At 56.9% G+C, this 25785-nt stretch overlaps 1 protein-coding gene across 9 annotated transcripts in view; it reads left to right on the top strand.

The window, feature by feature from the left end:
• The window catches only part of MAST3 (microtubule associated serine/threonine kinase 3), a 29404-nt gene extending 3758 nt beyond the window's left edge, over positions 1–25646 (top strand). Inside the window, exons 1-28 of one of the 9 annotated variants that reach the window (XM_057541493.1) lie at positions 2137–2203; positions 3371–3538; positions 4947–5035; positions 5117–5189; positions 5379–5399; positions 5927–6005; positions 6467–6624; positions 6824–6899; positions 7193–7402; positions 7501–7602; positions 7877–8009; positions 9559–9623; positions 10050–10135; positions 10994–11202; positions 11850–11988; positions 13865–13997; positions 14154–14319; positions 14862–14963; positions 15674–15796; positions 16656–16765; positions 18411–18550; positions 19089–19333; positions 19788–19994; positions 20502–20728; positions 21167–21289; positions 21920–22056; positions 22169–22350; positions 23321–25646. In XM_057541493.1, the coding sequence (XP_057397476.1) occupies positions 3525–3538; positions 4947–5035; positions 5117–5189; positions 5379–5399; positions 5927–6005; positions 6467–6624; positions 6824–6899; positions 7193–7402; positions 7501–7602; positions 7877–8009; positions 9559–9623; positions 10050–10135; positions 10994–11202; positions 11850–11988; positions 13865–13997; positions 14154–14319; positions 14862–14963; positions 15674–15796; positions 16656–16765; positions 18411–18550; positions 19089–19333; positions 19788–19994; positions 20502–20728; positions 21167–21289; positions 21920–22056; positions 22169–22350; positions 23321–23853 (3882 nt within the window). In that variant the 5' untranslated portion in view covers positions 2137–2203; positions 3371–3524 and the 3' untranslated portion in view covers positions 23854–25646. Of the gene's footprint in view, positions 1–1905; positions 2204–3370; positions 3539–4901; positions 5036–5116; positions 5190–5378; positions 5400–5926; positions 6006–6466; positions 6625–6823; positions 6900–7192; positions 7403–7500; positions 7603–7876; positions 8010–9558; positions 9624–10049; positions 10136–10993; positions 11203–11849; positions 11989–13864; positions 13998–14153; positions 14320–14861; positions 14964–15673; positions 15797–16655; positions 16766–18410; positions 18551–19088; positions 19334–19787; positions 19995–20501; positions 20729–21166; positions 21290–21919; positions 22057–22168; positions 22351–23320 lie in introns of those variants that run through there. The other 8 variants (XM_057541490.1, XM_057541489.1, XM_057541487.1 and 5 more) reach the window with 8 other exon arrangements.
• The last annotated feature ends 139 nt before the right edge of the window (positions 25647–25785 follow it).

Genomic DNA, 25785 nt, shown 5'->3' with positions numbered 1-25785 from the left:
CCATGCAGGAGGCTCTGTTTCCTGTATGTGGCGCAGGCGAAACACCTGAGGATCATGGGTGACCTCTCTTATCCTCATCTACACACATGACCCCACAGCAGAGCCTGTTCTTTAGCCTCAGAATAAGTCCAGAATCCACCCACTTTACTCCACAGCCCCACCCTGGTCCAGGCGTGTGTCCTCCCCTCCCAGACCCTGTTACAGCCCCTCACTAGCCTCCTGCCGCCTCCACTCCTGCCCCCAACAGCTCCTGTTCCTCATGGCAGACATGGGGGGCGGTTTACAAACATAGACCAGATCACACCCTCCCGCTGCTCACACATCCTCCATGACTCCCTGTTGCTGCTGCAGTAAAACTGCACTCCTCCCTGTAGCCCACAAGGCCCACATGGTGAGTCTTGCTGGCATCTTCCCCTCAGTGCTGCTTCAGGGCCGTTGCATGAGCTGTGCTCCCTGCCTGGGTTGCTCTTTCTCCATGGCTGGCTCCTCTTCCTTCTCAATGTCTCACTGCTGGCTGCAGTGTCACCTCAGAGAGGCCTCCTGGCTAAAGCTGTCCTTTGCCAGCCTTACCCCTGTTCTTTTCCTTCCTCAACTTCAGTGTGTGAAATTAACTTGTTCATTTAATTGTTTCCTGTTCACTCTCTGCCTCCCCTACCAGACTGGGGACTCCTGGGGGCAGGGATTATTTGTGGCCTGCATCCCCAGGTTTCAGTACAAGGGCAGACACACAGTAGGTTGAGTGAATGAGTGGCCAGACATGGGTTGTTTGAGCCCCAGTCTGGGGGGCGTGGAGAGCAGGGCTGGGGAGACACTCAGCAGATATCTGGGCCACAGCGTGTGGGCCACCTGAAGGTGACACTGGGCTTGGAGGGAGCAAGGCAGGGAGTCTGAGAGAGACTTGAGAAGCAAAATGGGTGGCAAGATGGATGGGCAGGCTTAGGGCTACACATCAGGCAGCAATACCCCCTGTACGTCTCAGTTTTCTCAGATGTGGGGTCTGGGCTCCAGGTCAGTCCTGCCTGGGCCAGTTCCCAAAGTGTTGTGTGGCCTGTGGAGGGTCCACCTTCAGGGTGACACTGTCCCTGACTTCCTGGGGCTGTCATGAAAGGAGGAGGCATTAATTCACAGTCTACTGTGTGAGACATTCCATAGTGAAGATGAACTGTACCCCCAGCTCTGTACCAGGCACTTTCTGTGCCTCTGATTTTATTCCATTTTCACAAAGGGACATATGTATATGGGGAACCAGAGGCCTGGAAGTTTGCCTAATGCTAACGTTTATCGAACATTTACCAGGCACTCTTGGGAGGCACAGTGTAATCTTCATGTCAACCCCATTTTCCTCCCATCTTACAGTTGAGAATACTGAGGCTTGAGAAGTTAACTTTCCCATCATACAGACAGGAAGAGCATATCAGATGCCCTGACTCAGTTTGCTAAACACATCCTCTGTGCCAGTCCAGTGCTGGAAGATGCTGGGACCTCAAGGAGCCCAAGCCTGGGGAAGACAGAGCTGGACAGACACAAGAGAAGACCTCCTGAAGGAGGGGACGCTGGATTTTGCCAGGCAGGAAAGGCATTCCAAGGAGTAGAGCCAGCGTGGGTGCGGTAGCATGAGCTGGGCCAGGCCGCTGAATGGGTCTTGAGTGCCGCACCCAGAAGGGGTTAGCGCCGAGGTAGGGGAGAAAGGGGCGCGATCGGATTTACATTTTGAGGGAAGGGAGCCAACTTCCAAGGCCCTACATCCAGGTACCGCTAACGCCCCGCCCCCGCCGCCCGCAACCCTGGCAACGTCCCGCCCCTCCGCCCGCGGCCATGGCAACGCCACGCCCACCAGCCAGCACGCGGGTTCGCAGGCCTTGCTTCCGCGCCACTCGCCCCACCCCGCCAGGCCAGGCCCCGCCCCCGCGCTGTCCTGGGCGGGGTTCCAGGCCTCGCTCCTGGGCTCGCGCTTCCTCCTCGTCCCCTACCCCCAGCCCCGCGGCGCGCCCCCGCCCCTCACCGCGGGGCTCCCGGGGCAGATCCCGCCGTGAAGGTTCGTGTCCCGCCGCCGCTGGTTGTGCCCCCGCGCCTCTCGGGCCTCTGGCGGCGGCGGCGGCACAAAGGGAAGCAGCATGTCCGATCCTAGCTACTGGACGGCGGTGGCGGCGCCCGGCCACCGGAGCCGCCTGGCCAAGGGCGCGCTGCTGCAGCGCTCCAAGAGGTAGGGGGCTTCGCGCGGGCAAAGGCGCAGCGGCCGACCGAGCAGACACGAGTTGCCAAAAGTGTGTCTCGGCAGCGCGGGGAGGGCCACTGTGTGCGGCGGTAGGGGGAAGTGGGCGGATGCTTTGGGATCCAGGTATCCCCTGGGGTCCCAGGCACCCTCCTTTCACCGCTCCTTACCCAAATTGGGGTGTCTGTCCGCCGGGGTCGCAGTTCAGGTGGTGACAGAAGCAGCAGGGATTTGGGACTGAATCAGGATTCGAACCTGTCCTGTGGGCAGACCTGGGGAGGAGCTTCTTGGAAAAACTGAGGCTGTTTAGTCCCTGGGGCCCAGTCAGCGGAAATGTTGGTTCAGAAGCAAATATTTGCTGCAGGAGGATGGTGTGCTTGTCGGTTATGGGGGGGTGGGGGCAAATCACGGTGTTCTATCCAGAGCAAAGTGGAGTCTCAGTTTCTCCTGGAAGGCAGAGAAGCGAAGTGAGGGCTGTGAGCTTTGCTGGACCTGCGTTGAAATTCCAGCTCAGCCACTGTCAGGCTGTGTGCCTTCAGGCAGCTCCTTAACCTCTCTGTGCTTGAGTGTCTCACCAGTGCTTGGTCGGGGCATTCCCAGAGGGGAGCACAGGCAAAGGCTGGGCGGTGGGACCAGCTGCTGAAGGACCTTGAATGACTAATCCAGGGTTTAAACTCATCTCCCAGAATGTGGGGAGCCACAGAAGGCTCATGGGCACCTCAGGGATCAGGTGCAGGAAACTGGCCTCAGGCCCCTCTTTTCTGACATAATTGTCACTCTCTGTTGTACCACAGGGCTGGTTATTGAAAAACTAGGCAGCTTCTCAGCGTCCTGGGCCTTCTCCAGGGAAGGCCGAGCACACAGTTGGTGCTCAGTAGATGCTCGGGAATTGAACAGATGATGCCCAGTTCCCCTTTGAGATCTCAGATTTGGTTGTTTTCAAGAAAGCCCTGCCTGAGAGCAAGAAGGAGGCTCCCAGTGTTTTTCCCAAATGCTGTTGGAAGTGAAAAATGATGCATTGGGGTGCAGTGTGGGGGTGAGGAGCCGGGTGAGGGGCTGGAAGAGGATGTGGGCTGTCGGATGTGTGTGTGTTGGGGGAGGTGGTGACAGGAAGTTGTGCAGGAACCTGTGGGTTTCACTTTTGCTTTTGCACCTCAGACTGGAGGACAATCTCTGTGACTGATGACATCTGTGGCCTCAGTTTTCCAGGCTGGGAAATGGGTGCAGCTGGTCTCTCCCTCCTTTGGGCTTATTGCTATTGGCAGATGTTGGTGATTTAATTCGCTGGAGAGGCATTGCTTGCTCTCCCACCATGCACCAGGCTCTGTGAGTAATGTCAGGAGAAAGATGACAATATACGTACCTGCCACAATTTACCCAGTGCCAGGCCCAAAGCTGAGCACTGTGTATGCACCTGTGCAAAGTATACAGATGGGGAAACAGGCTCAGCAGAGCAGCTGCACATGGAGCCGTGGATAGGCTGAACCCCTCCTCTGTGCATGTCTTGTCTCCTGAGCCGGTTGCTGACCTCACTCTCCTCTGCCTGCACTGTGCCTTCTGCCTGGGACACCATTCCTGGCCCTGTGAGGCCCGTAGGTGTCATCTCTCCCTCCCTGCGCAGTTCTCCCGCCAAGGCTGGGCTGCGTTGGCGGCTCAGGCTGTGTGGGCTGATGCACTTGTCGAGAGCAATCGGAGCCGTTGCCGGGCGACTGCCGGGGTGGGTGGGGGGGACCGTGTCGCTCCCAACTTCCCTCTGCCAGGCGGGGGCTGGGGCCAGGGCACATATGGGAATTACTGGGCAAGGGCGGAAGGCGCCTGGGCCAGGGGTCTGGTGGCCAGGAGGGAGCTGGGATGAAGGGAGGAAAACATGTGGACAAAAGTTCGGCAGAACAGGGACTTCCCTGGTGGTCCGGTGGGTAAGACTCAGCGCTCCCAATGCAGGGGTGGGGGGGACCCAGGTTCGATCCCTGGTCAGGGAGCTAGATCCTGCATGCTGCAACTACAAGGTCCCGTGTGCCGCAACGAAGATCCCACGTGCCGAAACTAAGACCCGGTGCAGCCAAAATAAAATAAATAAATAAACAAATAAATATTTTTTTTTAAAAAACATTCTTTGAAAAAAAAAAAAGTTTGGTAGAACAAGAACAGGATCCAATGTGCAAGATGCTGGCTTTAGGGTTTCCAAGGATCAGATTGGCGTTTTAGGGGGATCTTGGGGAGGGGGTCTGCTCAGAGATTGGAGCAGTGGCCCTGGGAAAAGGTGCATAAAATGGAGTGAGCGCCTGCCTCAACCCACCTGTGGGTTCCAGGATCCTCTCCACCCTCTGCCTTATTCGTCATTGTTCCTGGCAGTGGCCATGATGTGGGCAAGGCTGTGGGGGTGGGATTGTGGAGCAACCTTCCCCCCCCGCCCCCCCCACCAGCTTTGCACGGCATGCGGAACTCCCCCCACCAGAGATCGAACCTGTGCCCCCTGCATTGGAAGTGTGGAGTCTTAACCACTGGACCGCCAGGGAAGTCCTGGGCGTGGGATTGTGAACACAGAAGCTGGAGAAGCTGGGCCAGGGCTGTGACATTGGAGCGGGGCGGTCCGCCTGGGGAGCAGAGAGAGAGTGGTCGCCCCCAGCTTCATGTCCTGCCCTGAAGCCATCACCCGTGTGCTCCCAGTTGAAAATGTGGTCCTCTGAAGCAGGAGTCCTGGACCTGACCTTGTCCCCACCTCCCCCCGCAACAGCTGCCGCAGCGGGAACCGCAAGAGCCTGGTGGTAGGAACGCCCTCGCCGACCCTTTCCCGGCCCCTGTCACCACTGTCCATCCCAACAGGTGAGCGCAGGGGCAAGTGGGGCGGGCTGGGAGTGTCCTGTCTCCACCCCCACTGACTCAGTTCCCCCACCTCCTCCTCAGCAGGCAGCAGCCCCCTGGATAGTCCTCGGAACTTCTCAGCTGCATCTGCTGTCAACTTCCCTTTTGCCCGGAGGTGAGTGGTCTCCGGCTTTGGGGGATGGTGTTGACATGATGGGCGAGGGGACAGGCAGGGGCATGCACTTGGTGGCTGGACCTGCCTCCTCATTAGCCTTTTCCCCACCCCTGGCCTCTGCCCTGCTGTGATCTCTCCTCTGGCTTCCGCCCCTGGCAAATGCACGCATGCACGCACGGTCTCCTGCAGCCACATCCCGAGCACAGACAGGTAATTTCTATGAGCCCTCCGGGAGGGGGAGGCGGAGGGGGTGGCATGGCTTGGTCCAGGAATCACTCATTCACTGAAAGTTGTTAATTCACTTAACAAGAGCTGATGGAGGACCTGTTATGTGCCAGGCACTTAGATGTCACTTATTCATTCAACAACATTTATTCAGTGCCTGCTGGATGCCGTGCCCTACCCTGGGGGCTGAGGAACGGGAGGCTGGACTTTGGCCCTCAGGGAATCCTCAGTCTGGTGGGAGTGGCCAGCGTGTACCCCAGCAGCTGCAACTCAGAGAGCAGCTTTGATGGGGGACGCACTGGCCGCTGGCATCAGGGAAGACTTCCCGGAGGAGGCAGCTGAAGAACAAGGAGAAAACACACAGTGGACTTGCTCACCCTGTATTCCTGTTCTTGGCCTTTTCAGAAGGTCCTTCCTCCAGTGGGGCCAGGATCGGCCAGCCACAGTGCCTGCCCTTGGTCCCCACTAGCTGCAGGGGCCGTGCCTTCCTTCCAACTTCTCATTCTCTCCAGGGCCGACGGCAGAAGATGGTCCCTCGCGTCCCTCCCGTCTTCTGGCTATGGAACCAACACGCCCAGCTCCACTGTCTCGGTACCCACAAGTCCTACCTTGGCAGGCAGACAGGGGAGTGCCAGGTTGGGGGTGGGGGAGACACGTCTTTGGGTTTTTTTTTAAGATGTTGGATAGTTATTCAATCAGCAAACATCCTGGCTGGCCCCTCTGTGCCCCATTTTGGGCAATGTTGGGGCATCCCTGAAAGGACCCAGCCTCAGCCCCAAGGGGCTCCTGGTCCGGGGTACACAGATATCCTCATCCTTGTGTGGTCAGGGAAGGCCTGGTCAGAGGGGGTCTTGGGGCTGCCAAGGGAGCAGGTAGGGAAGGCTTCCTGGAAGAGGGGACATCAAAGCTGGAGTTTTGAGGGATGCATAGGAGCCAGGCAGGAGAGTTACCATCTGATGACCAGCAGACAGCCTGAGCCTCGAGGGGTAATGCTGGGGTCCTGGCTGTGGCACTGACCATGAACCCATGGCCCCGATACCCCCTCCTGCCAGTCGAGCTCATCCTCCAGGGAGCACCTCCACCAGCTTCCTTTCCAGCCGACACCGGACGAACTATGCTTCCTGTCCAAGCATTTCCGCAGCTCAGAGAGCATGGCTGATGAGGAAGGCGGCCACTCACCTCGCCTTCGGCCCCGCTCCCGCAGCCTCAGGTGGGCCTCGACCTCTGACCCCAGCCCCAGCCCCTCCCTGGGCTGGCTTTGGGACCCACATTGTGGCTCCTCCTCCCCCTTTGGTCCTGACCGTGCACAAGCCTGGCCTCTGGCCCTTGGCCCTCAGACCTGACTCAGCTGCCTTTCCCTGGGCTGTGTTTTGGGTCCCATGTCATAAGCCAGTTGTCCCCTCCTTCAGCCCTGGACGCACAACAGGGGCCTTCGACAATGAGATCGTCATGATGAATCACGTGTACCGGGAGAGATTCCCCAAGGTGGGCAGCGCCTGGCGGCTAGACCAGCCCCAGCTCCCCTCCATGTTGCTGTCCCTCCAGTGGCACCTGCTGTCTTCCTGGCTGCGTCCCCCCATCTGTCCATTTCTGTTTTTCCCTAATTCTGTGTCTCAAACTCCCCCCTCCCCCACCCACACCTATACACGTTGCTTCTTCTCCTCCAATCTTTGGACCCCATCGTCATATCTTCTCTCTCTCCCGCCCCCATCTGCGCATGTCGCTCCCCAGCCCCGTCCAATGACCAGGTCACCCCGTCTCCCCTGCTCCCCGCCCAGGCCACAGCACAGATGGAGGGCCGTCTGCAGGAGTTTCTGGCCACCTTCTCACCCGGCGCCCAGCTGGCACTGGCTGACGGCGTCCTGGGTTTCATCCACCACCAAATCATCGAGCTGGCCCGCGACTGCCTGGCCAAGTCTGGAGAGGCTCTTGTCACCTCCCGCTACTTCCTGGAGATGCAGGAGAAGCTGGAGAGGCTGCTGCAGGATGTGCGTGGGGGCAGGGGAGCGCAGGGTTTAGGAGTCCCCAGGCAGGGCAGGGCAGGACCAAGGGCCTGCGGATGACGCTACCACCCATCTGCCCCCAGGCCCATGAGCGCTCAGACAGTGAGGAAGTTGGCTTCATCGTCCAGCTTGTCCGGAAGCTGCTGATCATCATCTCGCGGCCAGCGAGGCTCCTCGAGTGCCTGGTGAGTGTCTTGGCACGTGGCCAGGTGCCGGGCTGAGTCCAGGCACCCAACAGTCCTGCCGAGATACAAGAGTCAGGCCCCATCCTATAGGACTTTGAGAGGAATGCTGGGGGCTGCCAGGCTGCGGCGGGCTTCCCAGAGGAGGGGCCGGGAGCTAAGATCCCGGGGACGAGTTGGAGCCACTGGTGAGGATGCTTCAGACAGAGGGAGCGGCGTGTGCAAAGGCCTGCAGGTGGGACCAGGCCTCGGCTAACCAACCCCTCTGCACCCCCAGGAGTTTGACCCTGAGGAGTTTTACCACCTGCTGGAGGCTGCCGAGGGCCAGGCCCGTGAGGGCCAGGGCATCAAGACGGACCTGCCGCGGTACATCATTGGGCAGCTGGGCCTGGCTAAGGACCCCCTCCAGGGTGAGCTTGGGGTGGGGCAGAAAGAAGAAACTGGGGCAAGATTGCGGTGGAGCCGGGATTCCAACCCATGCCCATCTGACTCCAGAGCCACCACACTGTCCTTCCTCTCTCTTTGGCCCTGTCCTCAGCCACCTGCAGGGCATATTATGGGGAAAGTGCCCAGGATTCCGGGGTAAGGTGGCCACAAGTTGGAGCCCCTGACCTGCCAAGTCCTCAAATGCTAAGTCAAGTTGGGCCAGGGTGCCAGGGGACCACCTTTAGCAGTGGCATTCACGTTGTCCTGTAAATTCACAAAGCACTTTCCCAGTTTCATCCTACTGTGGCTCGGGAAGTGGGACCTGGGAAGTGGGAATCAGACGGGGCAGCCCATGGGCACGACCGAGGTGGTCGAGAGCCCCCCAGCCAGGACAGGGGAACAACCGAGACATGGTGCTAGGGGAGCGTTGAACTTGAACCTGGCCTGGTCCAGGGGTGGTTGGGGGAGCTCTGGAAAGGGAGGATATTCAGGCTGGGGCCTGGAGGATGGAAAGGTGTGCAGATTTAGGGGAGAGAGAAAATGAACTGGGCAGAGGGAATGGTGAAGGCAAAGGTCCTGAGGTGGGTCTGTGTCTGGCGTGTTGGAAGAGCAGCGAGGAAAGGGGTGTGGCTGAGGAAGGAGGGGAGCTGGGGGGAGGCTACGGGGTCAGCAGGGACCAGCCGCAGTGGCCAGCGTCCGCTGGGATTGGGCTGCCATTGTCCCCATTTAAAGCTGGAGAGACTGAGGCTCCAGGCAGATGAGATTGAGCTGAGGTTCAGGCGCATGTGTGCCCGAGGCCAGATCGCCCATGGACTAGCCGTGTGGCTGCAGCCAACCTCTTTTCTGTCTCATGAAGATGACGCAGGTGGCACTGTGGGTGGGCCCGGGTGTCAGAGGAAACACGAAGTGGCCAGGCAGGCAGGTGGCAGCTGAGGCTGCGGGGGCAGATCATCTACCCAGCACCGCACAGTGGGCCCACTGACAGTGGGACAGGCGGGCTGCATTTGAACCCGGGCCTCCCTCACCCTGAGGCTCCACTGCCCCATCTTAGCCCTGCTCTGTGACCGCAAGACACTGTCTTCATGGCCACCGTCACTGCTGATGTTCACCAACTGCACACTCCCACCCGGGGCCGCCCCTCTGCTAAGCCCCAGGGCTGGAAACTAAGGGGGCTCCCCTGGGCCATGCCCTGAGCTGAGGAGGATGTTAGGAGCCATCACCCAGAGGGGTGGCATCACGGCCGGTGTTCACAGGCCCAAGACTTGGGGCCAGGGTTCAAGGTAGGCTGAGCATTTGGAGCCTGGGCTTCCCACTGGCCCTTCTAGAAGGTTCCTTAGTCGTTGTTCAGTCCAGCCTCCTGGGTTTGACCAACACCTGGACGCAGTAGAGGCTGAATGACAGCATCGTGGGAGCTGGTCAGGGGAGGCACCATTTCCCCAGCCCAGGATGAGCCCTGGAGGCCTCTGGAAGTCTCTGGGTGGTGGAGGGGCAGGGCTCAGAAACCCCATTTGAGGCTCCTCCCTCACTTTACAGAGATGGTGCCTCTGAGTCACCTTGATGACAGTGGAGGACAGCCCCCAGCACCGGAGTCCCCAGAAGTAAGACGCAGAGCTTTGGCGGCCCCACCTGTCTTGTTCTTTTGACAGTAGACCAGGTGGCCATGAGAAGGGCTGGGTTTGCTGTTTGCTGAGGTTTTGCATATAGCAGGTGCTTAATGAACGCCTGTGACTTTGGGGGGGGGGTGGTGGGGGCAGGTGAGTTTGCCCTGCCATGGAGGTTGGGCAGGGCAGGGTTGGAGGGGGCATTGGAAAGGGGAGCTTTGCAGAATGTGTAGGAGTTTTCTGGAAGGAGGGCATGCATGGCTTAAGCAAAAGCTCAAACTCGGAAGCTGAGTTTGAGAAGTTTGTATAGGAGAAGAAGTAGCATCAGGTGCCAGGACCAGCAGTTGGGACTTGGGGGCAGGAAGAACACAGCCTGCTCTGCGGTGGGGCAGGACCCTGACCCCTCTTGCCATCCCCCCGCAGAGTCGTGCCCTGGTCGGCCCTTCACGGAGGAAGCCCTGTGAGAGCGACTTCGAGACTATCAAACTCATTAGCAATGGGGCCTACGGGTGAGTCCTTGGGTACCCCATAGACCCGTTTCTCAGATGCCCATGGGGATGGCTGAAACCCACACAGTCCCTGAGTGTGCAGACAGGGAAACTGAGGCCTGAAGAGGGAAGTGGAGGCACAAAACAGCAGGGGCATGGCCTTGGAAGGGCTTGTCCGTGATCTAGGTCCTTACTTGCCCCAGGTGTTTGGGGTTCTAGGAATTTGGGGACTGCGCAAGGAAAAAGATGGCCACACGATGGCAGTAGCGTGCGCCAAGCATTCTTTAAGTGCCGCTTTGACGGATTTGCTTTGGGGGAGGGGGGGTTGGGAGCGGGGAGGAGTCCCTCACAGCATAAGACCGTTGTGGGGTCTGGGACGGAGGGGGGCTTGCAGAGGAGGCTTCTGTGTCCAGGCTTATGTGTCCGCAGCACAGTGGGGAGTCTCTGGGTCAGAGAGCTCCACAGGGCAGGAGCAGCTTGGGGTCTTTAGTAGCCCCAGCGTCTATCTTATCTACAAGGTATGCAAAACCAGCAGGCTCTAAATGGCTAAAAATCTGCTTATTTGACTTGTAGTTAAAGCAATTTGAGTGTGTGCCAGCGGGGCTTCTGAGCTAATGGGTCTCAGTCGGCTGTGAAGAAATAAACAACCTAGGGGTCATCTTTGGCTCTTTATATGACACCAGGGAGAGTGGCTTAAACCCACGGGGTGGCTGCTTTGGGAGAAGGGAGGGCCGGGTAAAGAGAACAGGTGTCCCAGGTGGACGGCACAGCACAGGCAAAGGCACGGCGGGTTGGGTTCTGGACCCAGGTCGGGTCCCAGTGCTTGCTGGGACCTGGATCTCGGGCCTCAGCAAGCCCGGCTCCGCCCCCCCGCCCCAGGGCCGTCTACCTGGTGCGGCACCGGGAAACGAGGCAGCGCTTTGCCATCAAGAAGATCAACAAGCAGAACCTGATCCTTCGCAACCAGATCCAGCAGGTCTTCGTGGAGCGCGACATCCTCACCTTCGCTGAGAACCCGTTTGTGGTCAGCATGTTCTGCTCGTTCGAGACCCGGCGCCACTTGTGCATGGTTATGGAGTATGTGGAAGGTGCGGTCACTGGGGCTTGCATGCCTCCACAGCAATGGAGAGCTTACTCCTTACCCAGAAGAAATACCTTACCCCTCCTTTGATCAAGCCCGCAGTCTGCTCTGTCCTCCATGGGGTCCCAGCCTCAGGGAGTTGGAACTGGGGGATCCCAAAGAGAAGCGTGAGGGCAGGACCCTAGGGTATAGGGGTCGGATGGACAGCCTAGGCAGGAGGGACTGGTGGTCAGAGGCCTAGAGACTAGAGCAAGAGCAGCGAAGGGAGGGAGGCGTGCGTCACAAGGACTAGGAGGGTTGGGGACCAGGGTGAGGAGTTGTGGGATCAGGTTTGCAGTTCAGGAAACAGCAGGGCCTTCAGGTTAAGTGCAGGACGTGCATTTACCAAGGTGCTGCCAGGTGAGGAGAGGAAGCATGCACTTAGGAGGCACCAGCTGTGTACAAGGGAAGGGACTGTGCACTTAACAGAGCTGCTGCCCTGCCAGGGGAAAATCAGAAGGCAGGGTCTGCCTATCCTCCCGCCCCTCCCAGTTCCCCACCCCAATTCAGGACAGATTGGAGACACTTTGCAGAAGGTGGGGAGGGCACATAGGCACAAGTCTGGGCATGGCTGTAGAGCCGAGGGCCTCTGTGAGCACGTCCACCCCTCTGCAGGCGGCGACTGTGCCACGCTCCTAAAGAACATGGGCCCGCTGCCCGTGGATATGGCCCGCATGTACTTCGCCGAGACGGTGCTTGCGCTGGAGTACCTGCACAACTATGGCATCGTGCACAGGGACCTCAAGCCGGACAAGTGAGTGGCCCCGGCTCTCAGGGGGCGGGGCTCAGAGTAGCCTGGGGGCGGGGCCTCTGAGTGGGTCTGGGGCTGCTCAGGAGCCCCACCATCTAGATTCTGCTGGCATCATGGGCCCGCTGCTGGTAGAAAGCAGGGATCTTGGCAATGTTGAGCACCTGGTGTGTACCGAAGAGAGCAGGTATTTAATAGGCGCCTGCTGTGTGCAGGGGAAGGACAGTGCACTTATCGAGGTGCTGGCCAGGCAAAGTGAGGGGGCACAGACTGGACAGGGGAAGGAACCATGCACTCACAGAGCTGCTGCCACACAAGGGAAGTGAACATGCACTTATGAGGCACCAGCTATATACAAAGAGCGGGGACATGCACTTTGCAAGACCTTATGTGTAGAGAAAGGGACTGCATGTCTTGAGCTCCTGCTGTGTATTAGTGCAGGGAAGAAAGAGAGTCCTAGGGTGTTTATTTTATCCTAGCTTCTAGTAAGCACCTACTGAGTGCCCGGTGCTCTCTGGGTGACTGAAAAACGCAAGTGTGAGTGTGAATAATCCCTCATGCTTTGTAACCCTTTCATAATTTTCAAAGCACTCTTCCCTACATTAGTTGAGCACCTCCTGTGTACAGAGGAAAGGGCTGCTCTTACATCAAGTGCCCTTTGGATACCAGGCAAGAAGTGTGAGTTTCTCAGGTACTTGCCATGTGGAGGTGTGGACATAAGCGTTAAGAGTCTGCATGTTTTCAGGGCATCTTGTAGTTTGAAAGTGGCTTAGAAAACAAAGCACCTGTATTTGGCACCTTCTGTATACCTGGGCCAGTGCTCACCGTTTTAAGGAACCCAGACGGCGGTATAACTAACTTCTCACACACTGATGACCCTTTTGAGTTTATAAAGCACATTTTTTAGCTGGTGTGTATTTATTGGGCACCAGCTGTGTAAAAGTGATCAGAACAACAGTTATTAGGCAATGACTGTGTGTCAGTCCCCGAACACTGCAGCTGTTTTTTTATAAAGTTTTTATGTTGAAGTCAGCATGCATTGAGCACCTACTGTGTGCCAGGGACATGGGTCCCTTTCTCCAATGGAGGTACTTGCTATGTGGAGGTGTGAACACAAGCCTTAAGAGCCCTGCATGTTTTCAGGGCATCTTGTTGTTTGCGAGTGGCTTAGAAAACAAAGCAAATGTGTGTTGGCATCTGCTGTGTACCTGGGCCTCTGTGCTCGACGCTCTAAGGCTGCTTGCTTTGTGCCCATCGGACCTCTGTGGGATCATCCTGGAGTGGGATCTACCAAGTGTCCCCAAGGCAGAATCTGCCCCTCCCAAGCTCAGGACCCTCATCTGAAAAACGGGGTGGGAAGGTGCAGCCCTGGAGGGTTCAGGGATACATGGTAGGTGTGTAAGTTTTAAAAAACTGGTGCGCCCATGAGGGGCACAAATATTTCTGTACACAGCAGGTGCTAAAGACATGTTCACTTAACAATAGGTGCTTACAAAGTGTTCAGTTTGTTAAAATCGTGGATGAACGTACAAGAATATGCTGTAGATCCCCCCCAGGAGGTGTTCACGAAACGTTTTAATGCCCAGTGGGGACATGCTGTGATTCTCAGGAACTTAATTTTTGCACAGCGGAGTATACAGCAGGTGCTCAAGAGCAACACCAGATGCACCCAGTTGGTGCACAGAGATGTTTGCCAAATTTGTAATATTGCCCAGGACCCGCTGGTTCTTTCAGTAATGTGATCATGCACAGGCAGTGCTTTCTGATCCATGGAGGAGTCGGGCCGCCTCCTGTAGGACCAAGTTCTGGGTGGGCGAGGGGGCGGGAGCAGCCAAGCAGCTCGGGCCCCCCAGCCCTGAGCGCACCACCCGCCTGCCCACAGCCTGCTCATCACCTCGCTCGGCCACATCAAGCTAACTGACTTCGGCCTGTCTAAGATCGGGCTCATGAGTATGGCCACCAACCTCTACGAGGGCCACATCGAGAAGGACACTCGGGAGTTCGTGGACAAGCAGGTGGGCGGGGCTGCCTCCCTCTGCCTGAAGCCTGAGCCCAGGACATGGGGAGACATTGCAGCAAAAAAGGAGAAAATAAACTATCCCTGTAATTCTACCCACACTTTCTTCCCTGGCTGGGGGCCGTCTTTCATTTCCCTGTCCCACCTGGCCCAGGTATGCGGGACGCCTGAGTACATCGCCCCCGAGGTGATCTTCCGCCAGGGCTACGGGAAGCCAGTGGACTGGTGGGCCATGGGCGTCGTCCTCTACGAATTCCTGGTGGGCTGCGTGCCATTCTTCGGAGATACCCCTGAGGAACTCTTTGGCCAGGTGGTCAGTGGTGCGTTCCCCCTGCCCTGTAGCCCCAGGTTTAAGTCTCAGCCCCACTTTGGCTCTGGTCGGTGGTTCCCCTGCCTTTGCCGGGGAGGGGAGCAGGCCCACTTGTGGATTGGGCACCTATGGCGTGCCCGGCCCCAGCTGAGCCCTGGGGACACAGCCAAGGGCGAGACGGACAGTAAGGGAGATAAATAAGCAAATTACAGAGCAATCAGAGGCAAAAAATGCTGAGGAGGGAAGGAAGCAGGAAGAAGGGAGGGGGCGGTGGGGCGGGTGGTAGGGGTGCTATATTAAATAGAGAGTCACGCAGGGCCACACTGGGGTGACATGTGGGCAAAGACTTAAAGGAGCGAGAGGGAGCCACAGAGATGGATGAAGGGAAGGTGCTCAGGGCAGAGGGCACAGCCAGAACAAAGGCTGTATGGGACCAAGCCTGGTATGCTGAAGGAGCAGAGGAGGCTGATGGCTTGGAGCATAGAAAGGGGAGGTAGTAGGAGGTGCTAGGAAGCGCTGTCCCCAGTCCCTCATTCCCTCCTCTCATTTTAGACGAGATCATGTGGCCAGAGGGGGACGAAGCCCTTCCAGCTGACGCCCAGGACCTCATCACCAGGCTGCTCCGACAGAGCCCCCTGGACCGTCTGGGCACTGGTACGTAGGTGTGGGTGGGGCCCAGGTGGGTGGGATGGGGGCTGGAGTAAACAAGAGCTCTATTTGAGAGGCTGCATAGAGGAGGGGGACTTGAAACTGGGGTTTTGAAGGATGCATAGGAGCTTACCAAGAACTAGCATAAGACTTTGAAGAGTAGCAGGTACCTGGGTCTGGTTCAGACAAGGGGCACTGAGGCTGTGTATATGAGCCTGCCAGGTTGCCATGGGCTTTGTCCTATGGTCCCCAAGGCCCAGCCCAGTGGATCCCACTGTCCCAAGTTTCCCCAGCCACCAAAATAGTGATTAAGGGACTATTTAATATTCATGCAGCCACCCATTATGTGGCCACTACAGATCACATTCAGGATGAAGCTTGGCCACTGGAGAGGACTATGGGGGCTGAGGTTGGGGAACAGGATACAGTCAGCTCTGCTTCATGCAGTCAGCTCTGCTCCATGGGGTAGAAACATGTGGAAAAAGCCCCCTCCTAAGGTTCTGGGGTTCCTCCAGGTGATGGGATCTCAGAATCCAGCAGAGGGAAGAGCAGGGCCTGGGTTCTAGCCCTAGCTTGGTTCCCCTATGGGCTCTTAAAGGATGGCTCGTTTCCCCTCCCATCTTTCTGGTTCTGTGTTGGCCAAGTTTGTGTTCATAATTGGCCCAGGGGGCCATGGGGGGTGGGGACCAGCAGGGCTCAGCCAGGCATGTCTGCAGGAGGTACCCACGAAGTAAAGCAGCACCCCTTCTTCTGGACACTGGACTGGGCGGGGCTTCTGCGACACAAGGCCGAGTTTGTGCCGCAGCTTGAAGCTGAGGACGACACCAGCTACTTCGACAGTAAGCAGGGGTCCAGGAGGCGGGCTGTGCTGTCCCACGATCTCCTGGGGTGGTGAGGGGTGTCTAACAGGGTCTCCACCCCAGCTTGGTGCCTCGCCCGGGGCCTGGAGCTTCCAACTTCCTGAGCTTTCCAAGAAGCTGGGGCATGTCTGCTGGCTGCCCCCCTGCCTGGATTTCCTATGCGTCTGAGCTCAGGAGGCTGTCGCACCACCTTGGGTTGCGGGAGGGGAAACCAAGGCACTGAGTGTGGCAGCCCTCGCCTGGGGGTCCCCCAGCAGGTTCAGCCTCCTGAGTGTCAACCCTGACCAGGCATGGAGCCCTGCCTGTCATACAGGAGGGTGGGGTGCTTCGCTCAGCTTTGCTGGAGGGGGTCCCCTCAAGCACTTCAGGTGAGCTCAGACAAATCTCCTTCTCCCCACTCGGGGCTCTGGCCAAACACAGAGTAAATGCCCTCGGCTTCCAGTGCCTCCTCCAGAACTTGATGTGTGATCTCGGGCATGTCAGAGGTCCTCTCTGAGCATCTGTTTCCTTTTCTGTAAGATGAGGAACATCCTTTATGTTTGAGATGCACAATTTTACCTAACTCTGGGTAACCCATCTTAAGGGTGAGGAAACTGAGACACAAGAATTCCCATCCACAGTCCCACAGCTTTTAGGAACACAACTGGGATTTATTCCCAGATACTAAATCTGCCTCCCAAGTCTCCTCTGGTCCTTAAACATACCAAGCCTGGTCCCACCACAAAGCCTGTGCCCTGACAGTGTCTCCCCACCTGGGAGGCCCTCCCCACATCACCCCACAGCCCCTGTGTCCACCTCCCAGCATCAGGTGGGCTGCACATGCCTTTCCCTCCCGCAGCGCGCTCAGAGCGTTACCGTCACCTGGGCTCTGAAGATGACGAGACGAATGATGAGGAGTCATCCACGGAGATCCCCCAGTTCTCATCCTGTTCCCACCGGTTCAGCAAGGTGAGCCTGGGCCCTGGATGTAGCTAGTGCTCAGGAAACAGGGCAAGATGTTTGGGGGGGTTTTTTCTTTTTTTTTTATTGTAGTGAAATACATGTAACATAAAATAGACTATTTTAGCCATTTTAAACTGTACATACAATTCAGTGACATTTGGTACATTCACAGTGTTGTGCAACCATCGCCTGTATCTAGTTCCAGAACATTTCCATCATCCCCAAAGGGCAACCTTGTACCCGGTTGCAGTCACTCCTCGTTTCCCCCTCCCCCGCTCCCCGGCAACCACTAATCTGCTTTCTGTCTCTATGCATTTACCTGTTCTGGACATTTCACATACATAGAATCATACGCTATGTGGGACCACTGGGGAATTCCCTGTGTCTGGCTTCTTAAGGTTGATCCACATGGTAGCATGTGTCAGTGCTTCATTCCTTGTTATGGCTGAATAATATTCCATTATATGGTTGGACCATATTTTGTTTTATCCACTCATCAATTGATGGACATTTGGGTTGTTTCCACTTTGGGGCAATTGTGAATAGACCTGCTATGCTGGGTGTTATATTATAGCCTCATCAGCTTAACTTGAGTTCCTTCCTTTGTTTATAATTTGATTTAAAAACCTGCACTGCTTATGGGTCTGGACCCCAAGCAGGAAACCCCAGCTGTGGCCCCTTGGTAGCCAGGCCGCTCTGAGCCTCAGTTTCTCCACCTGTACAGTGGGCTAAAGACTCTACGTCTTTAGAGATGTGGTAAGTAAGGATCTGAGGAAGTGACTCAGGGAAGTGTCAGGCATGTAGGAAACACTCAACTAAGCCGTCCCCCACGAATGTGGTTGTTGTTACTGTTTTTTTGTTTCTGTTTTTTTTTTTCTTTTTTTGATGTGGACCATTTTTTTTTTTTCAGGTACTATCAGAATTTATTGAAGGGCTTAATCTAGGCTTTGTGAACTTGCATGGGAATAAATTACATCTTTATTTTCACTAATCTCGAACTGAAATTTGGCATGTTTTCCAATTGTAATATAAGCAACAAATCACAGTAATATTAGCATGACCTTGACTTTGTCACCATTACAAATCATGGATTTTTCACATCACGCTGGAGTCGTTGTAAAATATCTTTCAAGTTCAAAACTACTTCAAAATTATGGTGCTTATAAGACCTGCTAGATCTTGTTATTTAATGCATTACTAAAGAGACACGTATAGTACCATATTGCTGGTTTAAAAAATATTCTAATATTATTTTAATATAATCAGCCTCGCTTGCAACCTGACCTATTTCATTTGATGCATTTAAAAATACTACTCTGAGAAGAGATCTGTAGGTGTCACCAGTTTGCCAAAGGGGCTCATGTACAGAAATACATGCTTGTCATGATGGTAGCAACTCCTCCTCAGAAGCCTCAGGGGCCAGAGTTCTGCCCAGAACTCCCCTTCGGATGTGGACCATTTTTTAAAGTCTTTATTGAATTTGTTTCAATATTGCTTCTGTTTTATGTTTTGGTTTTTTTGGCTGCGAGGCATGTGGGAACTCAGCTCCCTGACCAGGGATTGAACCCACACTCCCTGCATTGGAAGGCGAAGTCTTAACCACTGGACTGCCAGGGAAGTCCCGTTACTGTTATTTTTAATTGCTTCCCAGGTCTACAGCAGCTCTGAGTTCCTGGCCGCCCAGCCCACCCCAACCTTTGCTGAACGGAGCTTCAGTGAGGACCGGGAGGAAGGGTGGGAGCGCAGCAGTGAGGGGGACTATGGGCGCCGGCTGAGCATCACCGAGGTCCGGTAGGTGGGCTGGGGAGTATAAGCAGATCCAGCTTCCAAACCTGCTGGGAGGTGGAGCCACAAAGTCTTAACATTGGAAAGAGCTTCCCAGTGGCCCAGTAGAAAAGGGTAAAACATATTGGCCAGCCTGTCAGACCCCTGCCAACCTGGCCCCTGTCATCACTCCCTTTGGCTTTGCATTCCTAACCACACTAAACCTAAAGCAGCCATGTACCGTCACACTGCTAGGCTTTTGCTTGCGCTGTTTCCTCTGCCCAGAATACCCTTTGCTCATGAAGTCCCTTTCATCTTTCAATGTCCAAACTCACAGAAATAATCAATGTCTGCTAGAGGATGGGTGTTGGAAGCTGGGTTTTAAAAATTGAATAGGAGTTCTCTGGGCAGTCACAGAGGACAGAGCAGGCAGAGGGAGCTCACCTTATATTTACAAATTACCTCTGAATCTAGGCTGAGAGTTAAGGTATGGTCACTAGGGGAGACTGGGTGTCCTGGGGTGAGGGCACCTGGCAGGTGTGACTCAGGCTCTTCCCTGCTACAGGCTGAGGTCCTGCACATCCTCCGGTTCCTCCTGCCACTTATCCTTTTCCCAGCCTGAGCGGGGCCCTAGCCCATCTTTCCTGAACACCATCAACCTGGACACGATGCCCAAATTTGCCTTCTCATCAGAGGATGAGGGAGCCGGCCCAGCTCCTGTGGGCCCCAAAAGGCCCGTCTTCATTCTAGGGGAGCCCGACCCACCCCCAGCAGCCACCCCAGTGATGCCCAAGCCCTCAAGCCTTTCTGGTAGGTGGAGTCCAGGGTGGGAGGGATGGTGTCATGGAGAGTTTCCCACAGGAGGGACTATCTGAGATGGGTTTTGAAGGATGAGTAGGAGTTCTCTAGAGACAACATTCACTTGTGTAACAAAGGCCTCAGTCTGAGGGTGATACCCCCCAGCTTCATTGGATTAGGACGGGAGAGAGGAATTGAACTGGGGAGCTCCAAGAGTGGGAGTTAGGAATCTGACTGGGGTGAGGGGAAGGCTTCTTGAAGTAGGGGACTTGAAGAGTGGAGCTTCCCAGGGAGAGCAGTGAAAGAAAGGTGTGCAGGAAGAGGGAACGCCTGAACAAAGGCCAGGAGGCTGGACTGTGTACACACCGACCAGGGAAGAAGGGGCTTTGCCTTCTGAGGGCAGAGGGGCCAAGTGGTGAGATGGAGGAGGGGCAGACTGACCCCCTGACCCTGCTGATCCCCGTAGCTGACACAGCTGCCCTCAGCCACGCACGCCTACGAAGCAACAGCACCGGTGCACGACACTCTACGCCGAGGGCCCTGGATGCCGGCCGGGGCCGCCGCCTTGGGGGCCCAAGAGACTCAGCCCCTGAGAAATCCAGGACCTCCCCCAGCGGGGGTCGCGTGCCCAAGTCAGCCTCAGTGTCTGCCCTGTCGCTCATCATCACGGCAGGTGACGCCCACGGCCCAGCCTCGTCTTTGCTTGTCTGTCCATGTCCATTTTAACCATGGAGTGGGGGCTGCTTTGGCCAGCAGGAGCTAGAGGGGGTCCCTCCAGATGATGTGTCCCTGGGCACAAAGCTCCCAGGGCTGCTCTTCGGGGCTGAGCCCAGGAGACGGGAAGCAGCTGGGGGACTGGCATTCCTGGCAGCGGGCACTACATTTGCAAAGTCCTGGAGGGGAAGGGGGAGGATGTTTGGGGCATTGGAGCGGCAGCAAAGCAGCCAGAGTGATCAGTGTGGGGACTTCCCTGGTGGTCCAGTGGTTAAGACTCTGAACTTCCACTGCAGGGGGCACAGGTTCGATCCCTGGTGCAGGAACTAAGATCCCACATGCTGCGCCGTGCGGCCAAAAAACAAAAACAAAAACAAACCGACTGATCAGTGTGGAGGGAGGGGAAGGTGCCTTGTGAGGGGACCCACAAGGGAGTGACCCCCCTCCCTGAACCTCGTCCCTGCAGATGACGGCAGCGGCGGCCCCCTCATGAGCCCCCTGTCCCCACGCTCGGTGTCCTCAAACCCGTCGTCCCGCGACTCCTCTCCAAGCCGAGACCCTTCCCCCGTGTGTGGCAGCCTGCGGCCCCCCATTGTCATCCACAGCTCGGGCAAGAAGTACGGCTTCAGCCTGCGGGCAATCCGCGTCTACATGGGCGACAGTGACATCTACACCGTGCACCATGTCGTGTGGGTGAGTTGGCCCTGGGATGGGCGGGAACAGCCAGACCTGGTTTGAGTCCCAGCTCTGCCCTGGCAAGGCGCTTCCCTTTTGGAGCTGCATTTGTTAGTCTTGGAAAGCAGGCGAGTACTCATTGCCTATGAGGTTTTGGAGCCCAGGGCAGGGAACTGATGCCACCTGTGTCTTAATGGTCCTTGTCAGTTATGGGGAGAGGATTAGGCGAGAGGGATGGAGACCTCAAGTGGGCACAAAGCTCCCGCACAGTGGGTGTTTTGTCCTCCCTCCCCCAGCCCAGGACCTGTCCCTTCCCCACTGGTCTCTGAAAGGTCTGGGAAACCAGGCAGTGTGAAAGGCAGCAGCTTGCTGGGGGCCTGTAGCTGACTCAGCTGGGCTGGGGTCTCTAGCTCTGGGGCCCAGGCCACTGACCCCACCATCTGCCCCCACCCCCAGAATGTGGAGGAGGGAAGCCCTGCCCAGGAGGCAGGCCTGCGGGCCGGGGACCTCATCACCCACATCAACGGGGAGTCGGTCCTGGGCCTGGTGCACATGGACGTCGTGGAGCTACTGCTGAAGGTGCAGGCCCCCAACCCCACCCCCGCCTCCATCCCAGAGCCTCCACCCCCTGTCCATCCTCAGGGCCCCTGGATCTCCCAACACTGCCCACCCTCTGGGCTGCTCCTGTGACCCCCATCCCCACCCCTTGGCCTCAGCTCCCGATTCTGTGTAGTTCTCCCCGTCCAACCATACCACTCCGCATTCGGCCCTGCATGCCCCGTCCCCTCTGCCTCAGAGCCACTCCTCCAGGAAGCCCTTCCTGCCCCCTGGGTGCCCCTTCTCCTGACCTTCCCTCTGGCCCACCCTGACTCTGTGGGACTGGGGGTATCTGTACCATCTTTGCCTCCTGCCCCCCTCAGACCACGGGTCCTCAGGGGCTGAGGCCTAGAGGTGGGGAGGTGGGCACAGGTGAGGAGGCAGACCCCTAGTTGGATAGCTCCTGGGACCAGTGGGTGGGTAGATGGCTCATTGGATGGATGGACAGATGGCAGACATCCATCTTTGGCCCAGTGAGTGGTGGGGTCATTAGGTAAGAAACAGGTGGTTAGGATCCGGGGCTTCCGATGGATGAGTAGATGGGTGGGTGGGTGCATGGACGGCTCGTTGGATGGAAGGCACACAGGCGACCCTTGGCCATCCCTCCTGCAGAGTGGCAACAAGATTGCCCTTCGGACCACGCCCCTGGAGAACACCTCCATCAAGGTGGGCCCCGCACGGAAGAATGTGACCAAGGGCCGCATGGCACGCAGGAACAAGCGGAGCCGAAGGCGGGAGACGCAGGACCGGTGAGCAGTGGGCTGGCTGCCGGGGAGGGTTGATGCAGGACCTGTGGCATGTTTGGGCAGCCCGGGCCGCTGGGGGCAGGGGTTCTGAAGAATCTGGGTTTCTAACCCCCAGGCGGAAGTCGCTCTTCAAGAAGATCTCAAAACAGTCGTCCGTGCTGCACACCAGCCGCAGCTTCTCTTCCGGCCTCCACCACTCCCTGTCATCCAGCGAGAGCCTCCCGGGCTCACCCACCCACAGCCTCTCCCCCAGCCCCACCACGCCCTGCTGCAGCCCGGCTCCCGATGCCCCAGCAGGTGGGTGCACCCGCCAGGACCACCCTGGGAAGAACGGCCCCTTAGGGCTGCGGTGGTGAGCCCAGCGGGGGAGTGAGCAGAGTTGGGAGGCTGGAATGACCTGATGTGTGACAGCCTCAAAGGCAGTCTGGGATGGGCAGGGAAGGGTGTGCCCAGCAGAAGGAACATCATGAACAAAGGAGATCCAGACAGGAGAGATGTGAAAGCTAGAGGGAGGCTAGGGAGAGGGGATTGGGGGATGGATCAAGCCGAAGAGCTGGGCTTAAATTGGGGGGCAGTAGGGAGCCATGGAGGGTGAGCCAGAGAGGGCATGGAAAGATTGTTCTGGAGCAGGAAAGGATGGTGACTTTGGCCCAACCCTGAGGGTCCCCAGTCTGTGAGAGACAGCCAGAGATGGACACCCCTAGTCCCACTGGGTTAGCATCAGACTAGAGACAGTCTGGGGCAATCCACAGAGGCAGGGAAGGCTTCCTGGAGGAGAGCCCCCAGGAAGCCCTCCCTGCCTTCTGGGGACCCCAACTGCTATCTCTCCTTCTGGCCTACCCTGACCTCATGGGGCTGGGGGTATCTGTGCCATCTTTGTCTTTCTCAGATCAGGCATCCTCAGGGGCTGAGGCCTAGGGGTAGGGAGTGGACAAAGGCAGAGGCAGGGCCCTTACTGGATAACTTCCAGAACCAGTGGGTGGATGGCTCATGGGGTGGATAGATGGACGGTGGGCAGGTACCTTTGGCTGAATGATTCAGTGGGTCATTTAGGTGAGAAGTGGGTGAAGAGGAGCTAGGGCTTTGATGGATGAGTAGGAGTCCACCAGATCTAAGCCAAAGGAAGAGCCTGTTCAAACAAAGGAAAAACCAGGCCTGATGGGTGGCCACAGGGAACAGTGTGGGCTTTTGGCAGTCAGTCTTAGGGCCCCACCTCGAGGCTGGCACATTGAGGCTGGTGGCCCTGACCCTCCCCTGTCACCCACAGACACAGTGTCTCCACCCAGCGCATCCCCAAGCTCCAGCAGCCCTGCATCTCCGGCTGCCGCTGGCCACACCCGACCCAGCTCCCTGCATGGCTTGGCCACCAAGCTTGGGCCACCCCGCCCCAAAGCTGGCCGCCGCAAGTCCACCAGCAGCATCCCGCCCTCCCCGCTGGCCTGCCCGCCCGTGTCAGCGCCCCCACCCCGCTCACCCTCGCCCCTGCCAGGGCATCCGCCTGTGCCTGCCCGGTCCCCAAGGCTGCGCCGAGGCCAGTCGGCTGACAAGCTGGGTACAGGTGAGCGGCTCGACGGGGAGCTGGGGCGCCGCAGCCGCGGGCCAGACTCCGAGCTGGTGGTCATGCGGCGGCTGCACCTGTCCGAGCGCCGAGACTCCTTCAAGAAGCAGGAGGCTGTGCAGGAGGTGAGCTTTGACGAACCACCTGAGGAGGCCACTGGGCCACCCACCTTGGTGCCGCAGATCGCCGTGGAGGGCGCTGAGGCTGTGCCAGGAGCCCTTGGACCCTATGAGAAAGACTAATCCCCCCTACCTAGCCTCTCCCTGGCCTGGAAGTCAACGCATTTTTTGTGGAATGTGTTTTCCATAAATTGACAGCTGGATGGAGACTGAGCCACCAGCCTCTGACACCTGGAAGATGAGAAGCGATCGCGTTTCTTGCTGGAAGGTGCCTCCCTCATGTTCTGGAGCCGATCAATCCGGGGGCCATAGGGGCAGGCAAGGGAGACTAGGGTGGCATTGTAAATAGCAGCAAATCCCTGCAGCTAATTTATTACGTTTTATAAGCGATAGCCAGACTGAGCCGCCACTGTTAAGGCGGCTGCCCAGGTCTTGTCCCATGCACTTGGGACCCATCTGTAGACCCTGCCCCCTGGGCTGAGAAGGAAGCACTTTGGACAAGTCAACGTGTGTTCGTGTTTTATGGTTTTTCTGAACTTTTAAAGTTTTTTTGTGTTACTTGATCCCATCCCTGACTCAAGACCCACAGATTTGAAGGGATGCAGCCAAGCTTACCTGTCCAGACCCAGTTTGGATGACTTGGAGATTCTGTAAACAATTCCCCTCCACCACAAAACAAAGTGATCTTGATGATGGACTGGATTCTGAAGGCTACTTCCCACCATCATAGCCTCCATCCCTAGGCCAGCCTTGCTAGAGTCTGCCTCCAGTCTTATAGGCTTAGGAGGTGTGGGAATTGGGGCTTTGATATATGAGTAGAAGTTCACCAGATCTAGGCAGAGGGGTCACCCGCATCACAAGCAGACACTGATGCCCCAGGAGGCAGAGGCCTCACAGGACACTGCCAGGGTAGGAGAAGAATGTCCACCCTGGACAAGATTTTTTGTGTTTGATGCCCACCAGGGTGAGAACTTGACCATGATGTGTCTGAAACAGCCCCTAGGGGGTGCCATCGATATGCCAGAGCCTTGTAGGGATGAAATTCGAGTGAGAAAAATCCAACTGGGGGGCAGTGAGGCCCAAGTTGGAATCTTGGCTTCACTGTTTGGCTCTGGGAAAATGACTTCCCCACTCTGTGCCTCAGTTTCCTTGTGTTTACAAAACAAATCCCAATGACTATTTATTAAGCACCTACTGTATGCCAAGCGCTTTTACTTGTGGCTTTTCCCTCAGCCAACCTTGAGAAGGCTAGAGGTGGTGTCGTCATCCCCATTTTACAGACAAATAACTAAGGCCTGGCAAGGCGTGGAAACTTGCCCCCACCATTGCCTTGCAAGAGTCATGCAGCCAGGCCCTGTCCTGGGCATTGTAGTCAAGGGAGCTTGAATGGAGAATCTGTTGTCAGATATAGCCGACTGCAACTCCAGCTCTCTCCCCTGTAATGCTGTGTGACCCACTGGGCATCTCAGAGTCTCCATTTCCCATTCAGAGGTGGCCAGCAAGGTCACCGTACCCCACAATGGTGAGGGCACTTTCCAGGCAGTGCAGCCCACTCTGTGTTCTCTCTGGAGACATCCGCGTAGCACTGCCTGGTGTTGGAACTAGATCAAGGCTGTGCATGACTTGCTCCCGCCTTCCATCCCGGAGCTGACGGTGAATAAAAGCCCACATTTACAAAGAAGAAGTCCAATGTCTGGATTTGTGAGGGGCCAAGAAAAGGTTAAGGGAAGAGTGGGGTGGGGGGCGGGATGAAAACAGACCCTTGGCTCAAAGTCACTTGAAGTGGGTTTTGAAGGCTGCTGGGACTTCACTGTTGAGATTCTTCCTGATGCCTTCTCTGGTCCTGGCCTCCTGCTGCCCTCTCTGAATTGAGTACCCATCATGGGCTCTGTCCTTAGAAGCTTCATCCAGACACCCGTCTGGGGCCCTGAAGCTGTGTTAATAAATAAATAAACCATCTTTGTGTCCTTTTTTAACCGGCTGTGCCCTAAAGTTCCCCTCGCCACCACTGGAACCCAACCCAGCCCGAGCGCGTTCGGTTACTTCCGAAGCGCT

The sequence above is a fragment of the Balaenoptera acutorostrata genome, chromosome 2 (genome assembly GCF_949987535.1).
Source record: "Balaenoptera acutorostrata chromosome 2, mBalAcu1.1, whole genome shotgun sequence".
Lineage (NCBI taxonomy): Eukaryota > Metazoa > Chordata > Mammalia > Artiodactyla > Balaenopteridae > Balaenoptera > Balaenoptera acutorostrata.
Note: the sequence above shows the minus strand (reverse complement) of the source record. Positions and strands in the feature narration are given on the sequence as shown.